A 17510-nucleotide genomic window follows, 5' to 3' on the forward strand; every position below is an offset into this window, starting at 1 on the left:
TAAAATAAGGACAAATATATAAAATTTAATGAAAATTGTTTAAATTAATTAATAGAAATTTTATTGTGACCTAATTATGTTATAATTGATTTTTTATGAGTTAAATTGATATTTATAATTACAATATTTAAATAGATATCAAATATTAATTCCATATCTTTAAAAAAAAATGAAGCATGGATATAGAGAAAAGTTTTGAAATAATCTCATTTTAATTAATATACATAAATACTAAAAATGAAGAATAATTGAATATGTGAATGAATAGATTGAAGAATAGAGGAGAGGAGAGAGCAAGAGAGAGTGGAAAGGATCTTTCTTGTTTAGAAACTACGGAAAAAAAAAGAACTTTAAATAATAATAATAATAATAAGGAAAATTTTTAAACGGCTGCTTTAAAGCCATTTTTGGTGTGGTCAAGGCCCAAAGGTTGGTAGTGTCATCCAATGTGGGCTTATGAAGCCCAATAGAGCTTTAGAGCCCAAAATTTGAGCCGAACATAATGTTCTGGTCCAAATAGAATCATGTACCCACTATTATTAAGCTAATTCTCATTTTAGTCCCCAAACATTCAACTCTAGCCTTTTAAAAGTTAACCATTTCGGTCCGCTTACCTCAGAAAAAAATTGACATACATACCGAAGAGATTAAGCAAGAGGGTTTGACCCCTAGCTCGCTTTCGAACTCGTTATATTTGGCACAAGAGACTAGGTGACCATATAATACTAAACGAAAGCTCGACCACATTAATTCATAGTCCATGAAGTATTGACAGAGTTCTAACCGATGATCTCGAGATAGAACAATAAGCAAATCAAAGCACTTGAAATATTAAGTACTGAAGCATGATTCAGTTGCTTGTGCTAATAATATTAGCAGTGACTTTAACTCAGACAATAAAGGAAGTGGTACAGTAACTATTAATAATTCAAGGGGACGTTTTAACTTTTTATATATATAATCTTTCAATTCTAAAAATTTAGAAGAGTGGACAAACTTTCTTCTTCACTCACTCAACAACGAACTTTTCTAGAAAATCAAATCTTTGGTACCAAAGACGAGACGAGCATCAGGCATCAAAGTCAGATGAGATGGTGGCAGAGAAACAGTTTTGAAACTTTGCATACAGTAGCATCCTGAAGAAGAAGAAGAACAGGTCCAACTCCAAAGAATGAGGAAAAATTAGTCCAAGGAATTTTGAACATAAAACAATAAAGGAATTTGAAGAAAAAACCCACCCACTAACTTTGTCGGCACAGGTGAGTAAGCATCCTCGTACAAACAAAACAGCCCCCACAGAAACTGGAACATTTATTATAATATATTAAGCCAAAAAAAAATTAGGATTAGACTTTGGTTCTGGATTTGTCTCATCATCCCATTATTCCTTCTGGCTGTGTTGAAAAGGATATGATATCTATCAGCTTTCTCTCACATCATCATCTTCCCAATCATGAGTTGAATCAGATACTGACATTGACATAACTGGCTGCTTTCAGTCAACCCAACCAATCACAGAATCTTTCCGACAAAAAGGAAACTTTACAAATAATAATATATTAAGGAATGTAACAAGAATATCTTCTTGTCCTTTATTCCTTCATAAATGTGTCCTCTTTTGACACTTGGGACGCAGTCGATGTCTGTGTGTTCCCAATAAATGAACAAGTGCTGGTGAAGGCCTACACGTGACCAGTGAAAAACAAAGAAACTAAAAAGAAAAGTACAGAGACACTGAGTTTTAAACCAGTGAGTTTTGTGGGGGGAATTTCAGGAAGCTTCTGTTGGGAACCTTGGATTTTTAAAACCAAAATTTTTACCTTTTTTGACTATTTTATTCGCTTGCTGGTCTTCTAGATGCCAACTTCTGTGCTGATTTCCCCAACTTTTTGGAAAATAAACCTATAAAAGGTGACACGGCAGGAGAAAAAACTGCAAAGCATGACTAATGATACACTTACCAATAAATTGGCAGGCTAGTTTCTCTAATTTATGTATCAAAACGAGATGCGATATCCATACCCAACATCATCCTCTCTGAATAGTTCGCTTCAGAATAACTTGTGTTCACCTGGGAAATTCATGAAACTTTACATGATACATGATAACACTATGTACTTCATCAAAATAAACAACGGTTCGGCCCTGATTCAAAAAAGAAACGAATGGCCTCAATTATCAAAGCTTCCAAGATATGAATCTATTCTTGTAGCCTCTTTTTCTTCTACAGTGCCACATCATGTCAGTGCAGAGATGATAGACAAAAAGAACGGGCAGGATATGGTTTATGTGTAGATGGCGACTAGGGAATTAACTATGAGGGACCAATTAACTAATTACTACAGTGAAAGGCATTGTACACCCTCAGGAAGATGGCTAGGGATTGGGTGTGCAGTGACATATCTTTGGGGACATAATTTTGGTACCAATGTAACTAATCCATTTGAAGATGGATTTCCAGAGATTTCTGCTTGACGGATGTGAAACTTTGCAAAACGATTAATGACAGAAAATCGTTCCAACTCTTGACATTCAACCATTAAGTCCACAATGGAGGCTGTCCGGTCCAATCTGCACGCCAAGTGAAATAACTCAGAGACTACAGATAATGTTTTTTCAACTGCATATTTTCTAACTTCCTATCTATTATTACAAAAGAACTATTAATTGGGAACTTCTTCCCTTTTTTGATTTATATATATGTATATTCTTCTTTTAATTTGGGGGGGGGGGGGGGGGGGGGGGGGGGGGGGGGGCATTAATTCATGAGTATGGTTATAGTGAAAACATAATTTCCCGAAAACATTTGTGAAAAAAGCAAATCATATTTCCATACCTTTGCAAATCATTTTCCAATTTCTCAGCTCTAGTGCAGAATCTTTCCACAGACTCCGCTATGTACTTATCATCAGTACATTTTACGGTTTCATGTTCCTCGGACAATCTGAAAGTTACCCACTGAAAGATGTTACAAATTCTGCCCCAAGACTAGTTAATTCTTTCATGTAATTTAACACTCGAGCTCCAGATAAAAATAAGAGCAAGAAAAAATTTCTCTCATACAAACGCAAACAAATTACATGGTATTCATTCCTACTGTCACAACATATGAAAAAATTAAAGTTCAAACAGTAGAAAAGGACACGTACTCATTTCTGTTATCAAGTGAGACGCACAGATCATCTCTTTTACCACACATAAGGCTGCACGTATCCCCTAATGATGATCTTAAGATGAAGTATATCGCACTATCATAGAAGGAAGAGGCATCTGCGGAGAGGATGGATGGTGGTGCAGGACAAACTAACTGCTGCAACAGCTGTGTTGTCAAGATAAGCCTTCTCTTTGATCGAAGCATCCCATATCCAACTTCAATCATCTCAACTTCATTTACCATCTGAGATTGAATGGAGAAAAAAATGGAGTTAGCAACTTCATATTTTAAAATTTAAAACGATGTTTATGATCTTTTAATGGGAATACTTTTTCTGTCAGCCGGTTTGTGGTTTGTCCCCAGTCTTCTTCCGCAGTACTGCAAGCAAGATATTCTAACATTAACAATGGCAACATGAACACATGGTCTAAAATAAAACCAAGAAGGTTAACAGTAAATAGAGGATATCATTTTAATTTTTTTAAAAAAAAAAAAACTCTTTATTGTGATCGTTAAACACCTGATATTCACGATCCTTTGCAAACCCTGGGCTTCTAAATGCCATGGTTGAAGGTCAGATGAGTCAAATTTACGCTTTTTTGGTCTCACAATGGCTGCAGTTTTGACAGTGGCAATAGAGGGCAATCCATGAGTGGCTGTCAGAAGGTCAGTTGCCGCCATGGTTGTAGCAGCAGTTGACCAAACTCTGCCACTCAAATTAACATCTGTGGAATCTACTACATCCAGAGATAGCTGTTTGCATGAATTTTCCGAAGGCTTCAAGAGAGAGAAGTGTCCACCAGGATGCTTTGAGAATAGCTCATTGTACATTGAAGGCATCCCATTTCTGAACTTAAACCAGGAAGACACGGATTGTGGACTGATCTGAGAATTTTCTCCATTACTAACTTCCATATTTTTTCGATTAAATTCATTCAGAGTTTCACTTCGGCCATCAGAAGTAAAACCTCTTGAACATGTATTTAGTGGATTCTCGGACAAAGATTTTACTCTAAAATCTTCTCTTCCTCCTGCCAACAAGTTTAGCACATTTCTATTTTCAGATGGCAATGAGTTGAGCTCTGATGTACAACTCTGTCCATGCTTTGCGTTTTCCCTTGTTGAATTCTCTTTTGACATAGCAGTTACCTGCTGAGCATCTTGAACTCCCTTTGGCTCAGTATCCACATTCTTCAATGGCTTGACTTTCTGTAGCGAGTATTGTTGACCAACAGCATGAGGCAATTTAGAAAAGTTATCAAATAGAGAATCTCTTTCAGAGGTGGTTAATCCATTTCTGTCCTCAATTTGCATTCTATTAAGATCTTGCTGATGTGGATGGACCAGTAATAAGCCAGAGGGAAAAGCATTTGTATTAGTAATCTTCCTTGTCACCCCATCTCCCTTTAAAGAATTATATGCATCGGATTTAGTCGTCTCCTCTAATATCTCATCCTTATGGTCATAATCCTGTGAATTCGTAGAAATCATGTCAGACTCTAATAGTTGGAGTCCACATTTTTGGGAATTTTGATCATTGGATCCCTGTGGAGCCAATGAAGTTGCCTCAAGAGTATTGTTTAATGCACCAATCTTATTAGCCTCTGTAGATGCATTATGTTGCTGGCTTGTGTTATTTGACCATACATTTTGCTGCCTTGCCAACAACCCACCTTGTTGGCCAATTCTTGACACAGATAAAGGCGGAGAGATGGGATGGGCCTCAAAAACTGGATACTGTTTTCCACCCATATTGCTGTTGGTGTGTCGAGGTGTATCTTGAGAGGAAGCAAGGCCAAATTGTGGATATCTAGAAGCGGTACTTGACAATGAAGCCTGTGGAGACCAACGTGCTGCAGGTGCACCAGAACTGAATTGCCCTTGATTTTCATCTGTTGCAAAATGAGGCGGCAGGAATAGTGAAGTGGCAGCTTCTGCCTCTCCTAAACAATGTGATTTTTCATCCCAATGTGCATTTTGCAATGACTCATTTGAAGGAGACATAGACTGAATAGAAGATGGGGGAGCTAACAGATTCTGATTTTTCTCCACAAACCCAGAATTTACTGGTCTTGTATCCGGATTGCTTGATAATTGAGGTAAACCTCGAGATGAAGAGATCTTATTGGAATATGATAGCTGTTGAGATGGATGAAGCAATCTCATAGTAAAACCTTGAGATGCGGACTGGTTGTAATGTTTAGAAACAGATGGATTTGGAAACACTGCCTCAGTCATCATGGACAAGGGACTAGAGCCAATAGAGCTATAGTGGGGGATGGCACTATTTTCCTTAGACTGATCAACATTTTGAAGATTCCCATGCATATTTTCACTGCAAAGTTCAGGGATAGAAAAATCATGGAGCATATATAAAATAAAATGAATGTATTATGACAACTGATTGACAACAGTAATTAAGAGACCGACAAAGTATAAATTATAAAGCATTGGCCCAATGATTCAACCTCCCAGGTGGTACTATATTTTCTTACATAACTACCTTGTTTGATTGTATGGATTTGGGCCATTTAAGCCGGTTGATTTGCAAAAGTTTGTAGATGCATCCAGATTGCCCCTAGAAGGAGTACCATCTGAAGATTTTAAATTTCTCTGGAAACCAGTTAACTGCCCCTGCAAAGACAAATAATTACATGCAACATTTGGAAGGTTATAAATTCGATAAACTGAAATACTCATAGGAATAACAAATCACCTTCTCCAAGTTCATAGCATTGGAAGAAACATCAAAAAGATATGACTGTTGAAAATGTCCCTGCCCTTGAGAATTTAATTGTTTTAAAATGTACTGGTCACGGGAGTTGTCTTTTTGCTGAAGCTTCTCAAAAAATGAGTCACCTGCTTTATCAAAAGAATTTTGTAAAACAATAGGATCATCATTTATCTGACTATCCTTTTTTCTCATGATATCATTTTCCTTGCTGTTCATAGAGATGTTAACATGCTTCATATTTTCAAAGTGCCTAAAATCATTATCAGCCTTGCAGGGAAAACTATGATAATCCCTCCAATTGTGTGTGACTTCATTGATTCGACCTTCAAGATAGTTGGATAAACAATAATTAATCAATGAAATTATTCTTCAATTAAGCAGTAGTAAATGAATGATCCTACCTTGTGGTTTTCCATGTGGTTGATTAATATTATCATGAGAGGTTGTTATCTGTTGAGGTGGTCTGTCATATTCAGAATCCTCATAAATCTGACTTGTCAAGTTCTTGTTTAAGTGCTCAAGTGGTTGAACATGTTGTGACTGGTCACCAAGTCGCTTTTGTGCACTCTTAATATCTAGCCACTCACCACCTTTTGCAGAAGGATTTTGATTTAGTTCGTGGGGGTCTTCCGGGCAAAGATGATCCGTTTGCTCAATAGAGGGTTGGATTCCTGATTGCTGGAACCCAGGAAAGCTAGAACTCATACTAGAATCATTGAAGTTTGGATATGGCCTTGAACTTAAGGAAGATGCACTATGCATGCTGTTCTCGTACCAAGCTGATTGCTCCTTTTTACTATCCACAATGTTTGAATGCTGATTTTCAGTTGACAGCTCTGTATTCTGAAAAGTCAGTCCACTCCATTCCTCCTGTATCCCAGTATCACTACTAGAAGCCTCAGCTACAGCTGACTGCATGAGAGCACTCCAGCTCCCACTCTGAATAGAAGGAAATACCTTTGAATAATCTGAATGCATTAGGTTATTTTCAAAATTTCCATTACTAACATTTGTACATTTGCCTAAAGAAGTGTCCCACATATTCTGATCCATATTGTATAAAATTTTTTGTTCAATCGGATCCAGGGGAACAAAATACTGAGAAGTATCCAGTTGTGTGACCTTTTGTTGTGTGGCACCAAGCCAACTATTGCCATCTTGCCCCCCTTGAAATTCCGAAAACGATACATTTGTTTGCAGAGAATTCTTTTGCTGGATGTTACCTGATTTGATTCCAGAATCCAGACCATGATTTGGAATTTGTTCAAATAAATTTTTTCCTTGAAAGCCTTGTTTGGCTCTATCCATTTGGGACAAGGCAAAATGGTCTGCGGAAACATTATTTATATTACCAACAGAGGAGCTGCTGAAGGCTACAGGCTGCATAGTAGGCTTCAGGCAGTGACCACTAGCCTTAGTCAACAAACTGCAAGAATCACGATCCATGCCCTGGAGCTGAGAATATTGACCAATGCTACCCCGTGCACTGGAAATAGGAGACCTATAATTAGTTTCGTCAAGCTGCTGAGGAACCAACAATGTTGAATGGAAAGATTGGCCTTTCTCCTGAGGAAACATTAATTGGTTAAATACTCCTTGAGCTGCAGAAGATGCACCTAGATGTGCCCTGTTCATGAACATTTCTGATGAATCAGAGACGGATGTTCCATTAATATAGGACGGATATTGACTCGCCATAGACTGTCTCGTGAAAGCAGAGATTTGATTCTGAGAACCCTGATGTCTTGCATCATCAAATTGCTGAAGTTGCTGCTGCCTCTGAATATCTTGCATCTGCTTGAACATCATTTGCTGCTGCAGTAACTGCATGTCATTATATGTAGACTGTTGCATCGATTGGAGTTGTGAAGTATCAATTTGTTGTTGACCCCTCACGAGCTGCTGTGATCCTCCAAGGAAGTTGAAGTCAGTTGACGCTTCAGTAATTTCAGACCTCTCAGAATTAGTTGTCAGGGTTGGACTGTCTACTGGTGCATATTCTTGAGGTGACTTTAGGACAGTTAAGCCTCTCAACATCAAGAAATGAGGATCATGGCCAGTATTTTCACCCAAGAATGCTTGCTGAGAGTGCTCTGCTTGGAAATTTTGCCCTCCAAACATATAGCCATTCGTATTCAGTGGTTGGCCTTCCAAGGTGTCACTGCAAAAACCAGGTCTTGAAGCCAGTGGTGCAAAGTTTTCGCCTAATGACACAGTCAAATGTTTTCTCTGGTATCCACCCACAGAATCTGCAAATCAAAACCTTTTGTGGTCAAAAGAATCACATATGGGTGTTTCAGATGTGCTAAACTTACCCAGCAATTATAATGGGTGGAAAAGGAGCAGTGACAAGAGTGACAAAAAAAATTTTTACTTGATGTGTACCTTGTAGAGTAGTAATGTTACAGTTTTTTCGCATCGAAACTTGGATTATCACGTGCGGTTTTCTATCATAATGACCTCAAATAAACATAAACAGGTCGCCATTCAAGGCATGCAGTTGAAGCCAGCTCTTATCTAATTTATATTATCTGGGGCAATGTTACTGTCTTCACATCATGACCAGTAGTGAGTGCTTAAAGTAAAGGTGCAGTCACCAAAATGCATCACAGCCCTAATGCCAAACAAGTGGAAAAACAAATCAATATAAGATTATAATCAAATAAACACACCGGTAAGAAACTTGACCCGAACATGAAAGAAGGTCAAATTCCAATTGAGCAGCGTCCTGAACCAATTTGAATGCACGTTATTCTTGAGGAAAAGAAAAACTTAAAGATAATAAAGCTTAGTGATTTGAAGTCTAAGAAAATCCAAAAATGAGAAGCAGAAAGCAGCCACGTAGCGACAATTACATACAAAAAGCACATAGTTAATAGAACTGCACAGTTACAACCAAAAAAATTAAGCTAAAATGAAGACCAGTAGCACAGAAAACAAATCATGAATTGGGAAGAATTCCAGTGGACTGTAAATGATGCCAGAAAAATCCAAATTGGTTTAAACCCAAGACCCACAAATTTAGCTCATAACCCTAAAATTGCCGCATATCTCTATTGACGAACATCAAAAACTCCCAAATAAGTCAACAAAATCAAGAGCCGCCAGCAAAGAAGAACTGTTGGTCCGCTGATTTCAACGAGGAACCGCGTATTCTTCACAATTTGCTTAATAGTTAACCCAGCAGGAAGGTAATTACTAATTAGCAACAGAAAGATGAGAGAAAAAATAGAATTAAACGAAAACCCACAATGAAAAGCGAGGTAAGTAGCACAGTAGCGAGTTGGGAGGCGTGATCTGAGCAACAGAATTATGACTTCTCAAGAGGCTGCGAAAACTGTATTGCGTAGCTGAGAGAGTATTGTAATGGCACAATTGAAGGCCTTCCACTTTCTTGTGTGTGTGTGTCTCTCTCCTTTGAGCTGAAATTTCAGTTCTTCTTCAAGCTTCGAAATCCACAGCAGTTCCCAATCAATGTCTCTCTCTCTCTCTCTCTCTCTCTCTCTCTCTCTCTCTCTCTCTCTCTCTCTCTCTCTCTCTCTCTCTCTCTCTGTGTGTATCACCGAGCTTTCTCTCACTAGAAATTTTCCTCTCTCTACTCTTAAAAATTTCTCTTTAAGTGCTGCAGAAAGAGTGAGAAACTGGTGTCTTCGTTCGGACATCAGAGCCGAAGATAAAGCGATGAAAACAGTAAATAAAAGTATTAAATAATCTCAATTAATAATCTTAATCAACAAACTCCGGTGGAAAATGCCGCTTTAGCTCCGTTCCCGAACCTCCGCTTCCAAATTAGCCTCGGACATCCAATACCAGGTTAGGGTGAGAGAGGGCTACTAGCGTGTGCTCGAGTGTACCACCGCCTTACATCTCAACCGTCCATTTATTATTTTTGTATTCCACAGTCAAGAGTCAAGTCAACGCAACCATCCTTTTTCTTTTCTTTTTCATTAAAAATAAAACTCATTTTCTTTTTCGCTAAAACATTTACATAAAATAAATGTATATTCTCAAATATAATAGAAATTTTTAAATTGTACAAAGAAAAATAATATAGTTGAAATCAAATTCCAATTCAATATAATATAAATATAACAACATAAGCTACACTTATGTTATAATTAAGGTTTTGATAATTATAGTTGAGTGAGTATTGATGAGTAACATAACATTGCATAAATTTCAACAACTTTTTAATATTGTAGCAAAGCTATGGCTTATTTCCATAAGGATGATTATAAGTTCATAAAATTAGATTGGTCTATGTAAAAATTTTATTAATTATTTATAAATAATTGATTTGGATTTATTATATCAAATTATTAATAACAAACGGTTGATTTTGGCTGAAACTATGTTAGTTTATTTTAAAATAGTAAATAATTGATCACGTTAAAACGAGAAATTAGTTGATACTTTTGATGTGTTGATAAAATATTTAAAAAAAATGTCACAAAAAAATGTGTGTATAGCTATAAAAGCAAACTAAGAGATATAATTGAGATTAAGATTAGTTTCCACCATTTTGTTATTTCAATATATTTTGAACTTTGGAGTAAAGGATTAAAAATACATTTGGTATTTGACTAATATTTAAAATACTTTTCGAAGAGATAAAATTATTCTATTTTTTAAGTAAGTAATTGTTGTATTTTTTGCTCCACATTTATTTTTAATCTTTCATAACACTTTTCTCTCCATTAATTACTATCCAAATTCCAAACACTCACCCTCTTCCATCTCTTTTCCCACATATTCTCTCTTTTTAAAATTAAAACACATAATATTAACTTTCTTTATTTATTTTTTATTTTCTACAAACTTTTCTTTATTAATTTCAGTCCATATGTTTATCTTGTTTCATCTCTCTCAGTTAGATTGTCTCACTAACTCCTCTTTACACCCATTTTTATTCACCAATCTCTAATTTTTACACACCTCGTTGGATTTTATCTACATTTAATTTTGGCTGTAGAAATCTTTTCTCACTATTATGGAGCTCTCAAACTCTATTACAATATTTTTTTATTATATTTATATTTTCGTGTACTAATATCGTTATCTTCTCCCACAATTTCTCAAATTACTTCCTCCCTTCTATTCAGTCGAAATTTAAAGATTTAAATTTGAAAGGGAGGATAAATAGTCTATATATAAACAATATTGTTAAGAAAGGTATAGAAAATAAAAGTGGGAGAAGAAAATAAAAGGCAATATTAATATTTAATAATACATCGTAGAAAATTAAAAGATAAAAGATAGACTCTTAAAATAAATGAAAATTTAATTTTTAATCTAGTGTGTTTGTGTGAATATATATATATAAAAGTTAATTAAAAAAAAGTTTTTTTTTAAAGGGGGGACAAATCAATTTTAAAAGGCCTAAAAAGAAAGAACATGATGGTTATAAAAGGGAGCGGAAGTTGGGGTCACTTTCCTGCGTGGCATTGGGGGTAGAAAAGTCAAAGCATGTGGACGGTTAAAATAAAGAGTCAATTTTTTACCGCGAAACATCTCCACGTGTCTCTCAAAGGGCGATATGGACACCATGTTCTTTTTGCCCTTTCGTTACTTCTCTGCCTTTGAAATTACATGTTTGACCCTCATATTTATTCATTTAATTATTTTTAGTACACGTACACCAGCCTCACTCGCAAGCAATTTAGTCGAGGATATATAATTGAGTTTATATTCAGATCATTTTGGCTATTCATTTCAATTTTCACATATTATTAAATCTAAAAACTCAATTTTATTGATTCCTTAAAAGTTTTAATTTTATTAAATTAATATATTCTTCTTCAATGTTTTTAAAAATAATCTGGTATCAATTTTATATTTTCAAATGTATGTTTATTTAAATGATTATAGAGAGCTCAAACCTTCCAACTCAAAGAAAGTATAAATTTATTACATGTTGAGTTATGCTCAAGTTGACGTTAATTTTATATTTTCACATTCTAAAGTTCATTTTATAAATAAAATTGTTAATAGAATGTGATGTTAATAAAATTAAATTATACCATGTTAATATATATAATGTAAAATTATTAATCTGATAATTATATTTTGGATATAGTTTCAAATCAGTCCTTATAAATTTATTTCAATTCAATATACATAGTTAGCTTAATATTAATAAGATTTTACATGATCATGATTAATCCTATCATGATCTATAGAACTTTTTTTTTTTTTTATAAAATCAAGTTAGCCCTTGTGATTTGATTCCTACCATGATCTATAAAATCATTTTTGTTTGTATCGACACTAAACCTCACATTTTATCTTTATTTTTCATTTGATCTCAAATTAAAATATAGTCGGATAATTAATCCAATAAAAAATATCAGTTCATTTTCGTGTAAATAAAAAGTATTTAATATGAGGATGGTTCGTAACAATAGTGAAGATTGAAAAAGTTTGATGAAATGAGAGGATTCAAATCGAAGCTTTGGAACTAAATTAATAAAATATATAATTTAGTTTTAATAATTTTATGAGGAATGGTAGAGTTTAATCCGCATGGCAAAAGAAAATTTATACTTCGTGAAAGCTTCTACATAAATGCACCGCAACGAGCCTTTTGCTTTTACCAAAAAAAATTAAGAAGAAGAAAAAGAGAAATTTTCACTTCTACAAATTTCCGATATTAACCATTTCCTTTAATGATAAGGTAAATGAAAGCGTAAAATTATTATTTTTTTTTTTTTTGAGAAAAAAGCGTAAAATTAATTGATATTAGAAAAAACAACAAAATAATTGAGTAGCTGAATATTTACTCGAGCTGCCAAATTAGTCTTTTGTACAAAGCTACTAGCCTGGCGCGTAGGATTTTGGAAGTACAACTTCCCAAACGTTTTTAAATGTTTCTTTTTTCTTTTTTTTGAGCACAATAAAACTTTTAGTCCAAGATCTGTCTTAATTAATTGTCGGTCTTATCGTTGAAATTTTAGTTGTTTTTATTGAATTTCAAATAAGTTTTCATTTAGGAAGATTTTGTATTTTAATGGTATTTCATAACTTAGAACTTATATTTTATATATTTGGTTTACAAGTTGGTGGTTTGTAAAAATGGTGTAAAATATGTTACATAGCTCGTTAAATTAACAAATCTATTAACTTGAGATAACCAAATCTACGTACTAAATATATATTTAACTTCCTAATCTTGAACCACACAAACCTAACTTGTGAGTGAAAAAGTAACCTGGCTCAATTTATTTTTCTTAATTAAAAAATTCAATATTTTCTATCAAATATTTTATTGATCCTTTTCCAGAAAAAAATAAAAATAATACAAAAATCTTTCCTTTTAATCTCTTATTTTTAATTTTTAGACAAGCTAATACATCAATACTAAGGTGTAACAAAGTATATAAATCATTCAATTTTCTTTTTCATTGATTCTATATTGAATTTTGAACCTATTGAAAATTAAAGGGATTAAAACTATGTCAGAGGGAGTAGAGATAATTATCAATAATCCATATTTAATTTTCTACCTTCATTTAATAGCATTGTTTTTTGAAAAATCTCAAGAAATCCAGGTAGTAAATACATTTTGAAGTACAATGGAGAGGGTGTCTTTATGATATCCAACAATTACACCCAGTCAAAACGAGCATAGCTACGCAGTAATTGATATATATTTCCAATAAAGAAATTCTGAGTTCATCCCCGGCCACCTCTACATGTAAAAAAAATGGAAAAAAAAAAAACAATTACACCCACCTATTCACAACCATATTTTTTTTCCCACTTTTGAGAATGGCAACGAATAATATTTAAATATTTATGGAACTATCATTATTAAAAAAATACGGAACAAATAGAGAATGAATGCATGAAGAAAGAGAGGAAAAAAATAGATACTTAAATATTATTCAAATAGTCATCCTATTTATCACACCCTGTTATATATACAAGTGAGCCACATGTCAGTTTTCGCTCCAAAATATGCTTCTCAAATTTAATAGAATTCGTTTAAAAAATAAATAAATAGCATCATAATTTATTTCAATGTTTTAATTTATGCAATATGTATATATTGTACTGTGGGAAAAAAAAGTGGGTTTGAACTCATAATTTATATTGTATGTGTTTAATGTGTAGATGTATAGCTTGTAAAATTAGGTGTTCAGTTTGGGGTGTGGGTTTTAAAAATTATAGTTTTCTTTTATTTTTAATTTTTTTATGTAATCATGAATTTAGTAAATTTATAGTTGTGACTCGTGAGGGACAAATATCTTTTTAAAAAATTCTAATAGAGTTCCATAAACTTAAAACACGTCTAATAGACTATTGAATTTTTTTCAATTTTGTGTCTAATTCATCTTTTTTTTCAAGTAGTAGATCTATATGACATAACATCCTAAAATTTCAATACTGTGCCGTTTGTGAATTAAAAAAATGCTGAATAGATCAATAAATTCATTGGACACAAAATAAAAATTCGTGAAGTTTGACATAAAATTTAAAATTTTGGAGATCTACTACCAGCCTTTTACAATTCAATAATCTATGAGACATAAAATTGAAAGTCAAATCTAAAAATTTAAAGATTAAACTTGTAATTTAACCTAAATATTATTATATCGTAGACTTAGCCACATAAAAGAGTGTGAGAAGAAGTGGTCAACTTCAATTAACCCATAATATGACCAAAAATAGACAAGTTTGATGGGGTCCTTTATTTAGGAAACATTTAGTTGAAACTTCTTGAATAAGCATAGACAATTAATGAAATTATTTAACGTGATTGTTACAAAAAAAAAAAAAAAAAAAAACGGTGTGATTGATTATAGATTAAAAAAACAATTAATGAAATTAGTTGCTTTGGTTGCAAAGCTAAAGAGTTTGGCATTCCGAAATCTTCTCTGGGCCTTCCATTTCCACCCTCTTTGGTTTTTGTCTTTACCAAACCCATTCCCAAAACCCTACTGCCTTTTCCCCTATTCTTCGAACTCCTCGCCGTTTCTTCGTTTTCGTTTTTCTTACTTGTTATTTCTCCCAACTCTTCGCCATTATTCTCCACTTTCATCCTTCGTTCCGATTTCGATCGTTGCTACTGAGGAGGGCGTTTCAGATTCAAACCACTGACCATTATTGCATATCCACAACGTGCTCTAGGGTTTTCTGTGAGTTTTGGTCATTTCATTTATTCGTGTTTAGAATTGTAGTTTGAGTACCATTTCGCTTTTTCGTTTGGTTTACGTAACCGGAACCACCCCTTTGCTTTTACCCAAAAAAGAAGGAAAAAAAAGAAGAAGAAAGAGAATTTTCCACTTCTACACGTTTATGAAATTAACCCAATTTCATTTAATGATAGGGCAAATGAAAGCGTAAAATTAATTGTTTTTTAGTATGACAATTACATAGCTCACTTTGGCGCGTAAAATTAATTGATATAAAAAAAAAACATTATTGAGTAGCTTAATATTTAATTGAGAGGGCAAATTGGTCTTTTCTACAAGCTACTAACCTGGCACGTAGGAGGAAGTAGAATTTCCCAAAGGTTTTTATTTTTTTTTAGCACAATTTTTTTTTACGGAGATGTGTGTCTTGGAGCTAGATTTCGGTTGGCCGTTTTTTAATGGTTAAAAATACATTTATTGTTATTGAAAGTTTTTTTTTAATGCAACACAGCATCTTAATTGAAAATTTGTGTCAATATTTTGATTATTGTTATTGAGAGTGTTCGTATTTAATTAATCATTTCAAACATTTTTATAGGTGATAAATTCAATCATAATCGTTTAAATTTTTTAAATTAGGAAGAGTTTGAGTTTCTGTAATTTGTATTTGAATGGTATAAGAAAATATATCTTAAAAACCTAGAACTTATATTTAATGTCTTTGGTTTACGGGTTTTTTATTTGTAAAAATGTAAAATGTTTTGCATAAGTAACGCGACTTAATTTATTTTCATGATGCCCATTTCACGTAGGTTCGATGTTTTGCGTTTGTTTGGATGTTTAATCCATTAGAAAAATGATCGGTTGAAATGTCTTGAATTATCAAGAATGATGTTCTTATGTTCATGTTTGAATTTCTGGTTTTGGGTCTAAGGCAAGTTAGCTAGAGCTTATTAATGTTGTGATTTCGCTGTGTTTCTCTGTTTATGCAGCATTGGGATAAGGAAATTGATAGAATTGTGGTTATTTCAGTGTGAATGATATGGATTGTGTAGAGAGTTTTAAGCAATCTAAGGTGCAATTAGAGGTGACCCATAAAGAAACTGATGTCATCCCTGATCGCAGCGACTCTCATTCTTCATGTGCCTCAGATTCGTCACAAGAGTCAGCTGTTAGCAGCATTTTCCAGACTAATCCTCCTGCTCTTCAACCAAAACCAGATGTTGTCGAGTCTCCGGTAGCTACGCAGACAGCGGAGGATTCGACCCTAGATTGTATTAATAGAATCCGGAGTTCATCCCGGGGCTCTTCTCAAATTCGATTATCGGGGGCACTCGGAAACCATGACCCAAACCGAATACCGGTATCGATCTTCTCTGGTAAACCTTCAAACCCAATGGAATGGAGCACTGCTTCGAATGAATCATTGTTTAGTATTCATGTGGGGAACAATAGCTTTTCAAGGGACCACTTCAATTTCTTTAACAAGTCTGGAGAATTGATGACGAACCCTGGTTTAACCCAAAATCCATCCAACCAGCTGCCTCCTTTTGTTGAACCAGCAAGAGTTGAGAGCAAAAAGGAAATCACCGCGAAGCCATGTGTTGAACCCTTGACATCAACTGGACCTCAAATTCCAGCCATCTCAGTTCAGAGTGCAACAGAAGAAGTCTCGACACCTATGGATGATCTTAGGGGTCGCCACAGTGTATCAAATGACAGCATGAACAGCTCCCGTTCGTTTCAGTTCCCAGTGTAAGGAATCTTGAATCATGGATATGGATACAAAAATGGTTGTTTCAAAGATTGTTTTCACTTTGAACTTGGAATCTGAAACATTCTGGCTCTAAATTCTTTTCACTCTTTTATCCAGATTGGGAGGTGAAGGTGCAACACCAACAACAGCCAGCTCTGTCTCAACAGACTCATGTCCGACACAGCAGCCGGTGGCAAAGCAGCAATCACTGAAGCAGCAATTGCCCGAGCATCAATCTCCATCTACTGAAGCGACCTCAGCATCGCCGACCGCAAGTTCGGGTTGGTTTTCCTGCTTCTCTTGGTGTCGACGTCGGTGAATGTACTACTTCTTCTGCTCACATCTCTTCCTCTTCATCACATAAAAATCTACGGGGATGGTAACTCTACATTCTAGTAAATTAGGTGATGGCTCTAATCTTCGTGGGTTGCAATAGTTACATACAGCAGAAGAATTAGTTATCATTGTATAATCTTTTTTCTTTTTCAAGTTTTTTATGAGGCTGCATTGTCTAGATAAACACAAGGCTGAAATGATGAAATCTTGAGAGCTTGTTTTTTTTTTCTTGCTTTGATCAGAACTACTATACTATTGTACAACTTTTCTTCATCAAAACCCCATCATGAACAGTTAACAGACAAACTTTCTATCTTATGAGAACAGTTCTTGAAAACCCATTGGAATTAAACCACAAAATAACTTAATCGTGAAAGCCCTGGGATTATTGAACGT

General features: G+C 34.4%; 2 protein-coding genes across 6 annotated transcripts; one reads left to right on the forward strand and one right to left on the reverse strand.

Moving 5' to 3' along the window:
* Positions 1-1946: 1946 nt before the first annotated feature.
* On the reverse strand, positions 1947-9545 carry LOC111006651 (uncharacterized). 4 transcript variants are annotated; one of them, XM_022278682.2, is made up of 10 exons: positions 9139-9545; positions 8274-8502; positions 6290-8137; positions 5871-6211; positions 5658-5782; positions 3675-5489; positions 3484-3532; positions 3150-3397; positions 2837-2944; positions 1947-2571 (listed from the first exon to the last, which is right to left on the reverse strand). In XM_022278682.2, the coding sequence occupies exons 2-10, from the start codon at positions 8305-8307 to the stop codon at positions 2340-2342; spliced, it is 4800 nt and encodes a 1599-aa protein (XP_022134374.1). In that variant the 5' UTR covers positions 8308-8502; positions 9139-9545; the 3' UTR covers positions 1947-2339. The 4 variants fall into 4 exon arrangements, with proteins under 4 accessions (XP_022134374.1, XP_022134373.1, XP_022134375.1 ...); XM_022278681.2 differs by having other exon boundaries at positions 5658-5788; XM_022278683.2 differs by having other exon boundaries at positions 5658-5788; positions 5871-6013; positions 9139-9544.
* Positions 9546-14718: 5173 nt separating this feature from the next.
* On the forward strand, positions 14719-17341 carry LOC111006315 (uncharacterized). Of its 2 annotated transcripts, none has more exons than XM_022278177.2 (3): positions 14719-15025; positions 16015-16777; positions 16896-17341. In XM_022278177.2, exons 2-3 carry the CDS (start codon positions 16065-16067, stop codon positions 17095-17097), a joined length of 915 nt encoding a protein of 304 aa, XP_022133869.1. In that variant the 5' UTR covers positions 14719-15025; positions 16015-16064; the 3' UTR covers positions 17098-17341. The 2 variants fall into 2 exon arrangements, with proteins under 2 accessions (XP_022133869.1, XP_022133871.1); XM_022278179.2 differs by having other exon boundaries at positions 16055-16777.
* Positions 17342-17510: the final 169 nt, after the last annotated feature.

This window comes from Momordica charantia (assembly GCF_013281855.1).
Source record: "Momordica charantia cultivar OHB3-1 chromosome 4 unlocalized genomic scaffold, Mcharantia_2.0 BLBB01000004.1, whole genome shotgun sequence".
In the NCBI taxonomy this organism is placed as follows: domain Eukaryota; kingdom Viridiplantae; phylum Streptophyta; class Magnoliopsida; order Cucurbitales; family Cucurbitaceae; genus Momordica; species Momordica charantia.

Bases quoted from the DNA above. Each gene is read 5' to 3' on its own strand.
- LOC111006651 (XM_022278681.2), bottom strand. From the start codon at position 8,307: ATGCGAAAAAACTGTAACATTACTACTCTACAAG. The intron at 5,490-5,657 runs GTAGTTATGTAA...TGAACTTTGCAG, and splicing joins AATCCATACAATCAAACAAG to TGAAAATATGCATGGGAATC. The intron at 3,533-3,674 runs GTGTTTAACGAT...TCTTGCTTGCAG, and splicing joins CAAAGGATCGTGAATATCAG to TACTGCGGAAGAAGACTGGG.
- LOC111006315 (XM_022278177.2), top strand. From the start codon at position 16,065: ATGGATTGTGTAGAGAGTTTTAAGCAATCTAAGGTGCAATTAGAGGTG. The intron at 16,778-16,895 runs GTAAGGAATCTT...TCTTTTATCCAG, and splicing joins CGTTCGTTTCAGTTCCCAGT to ATTGGGAGGTGAAGGTGCAA.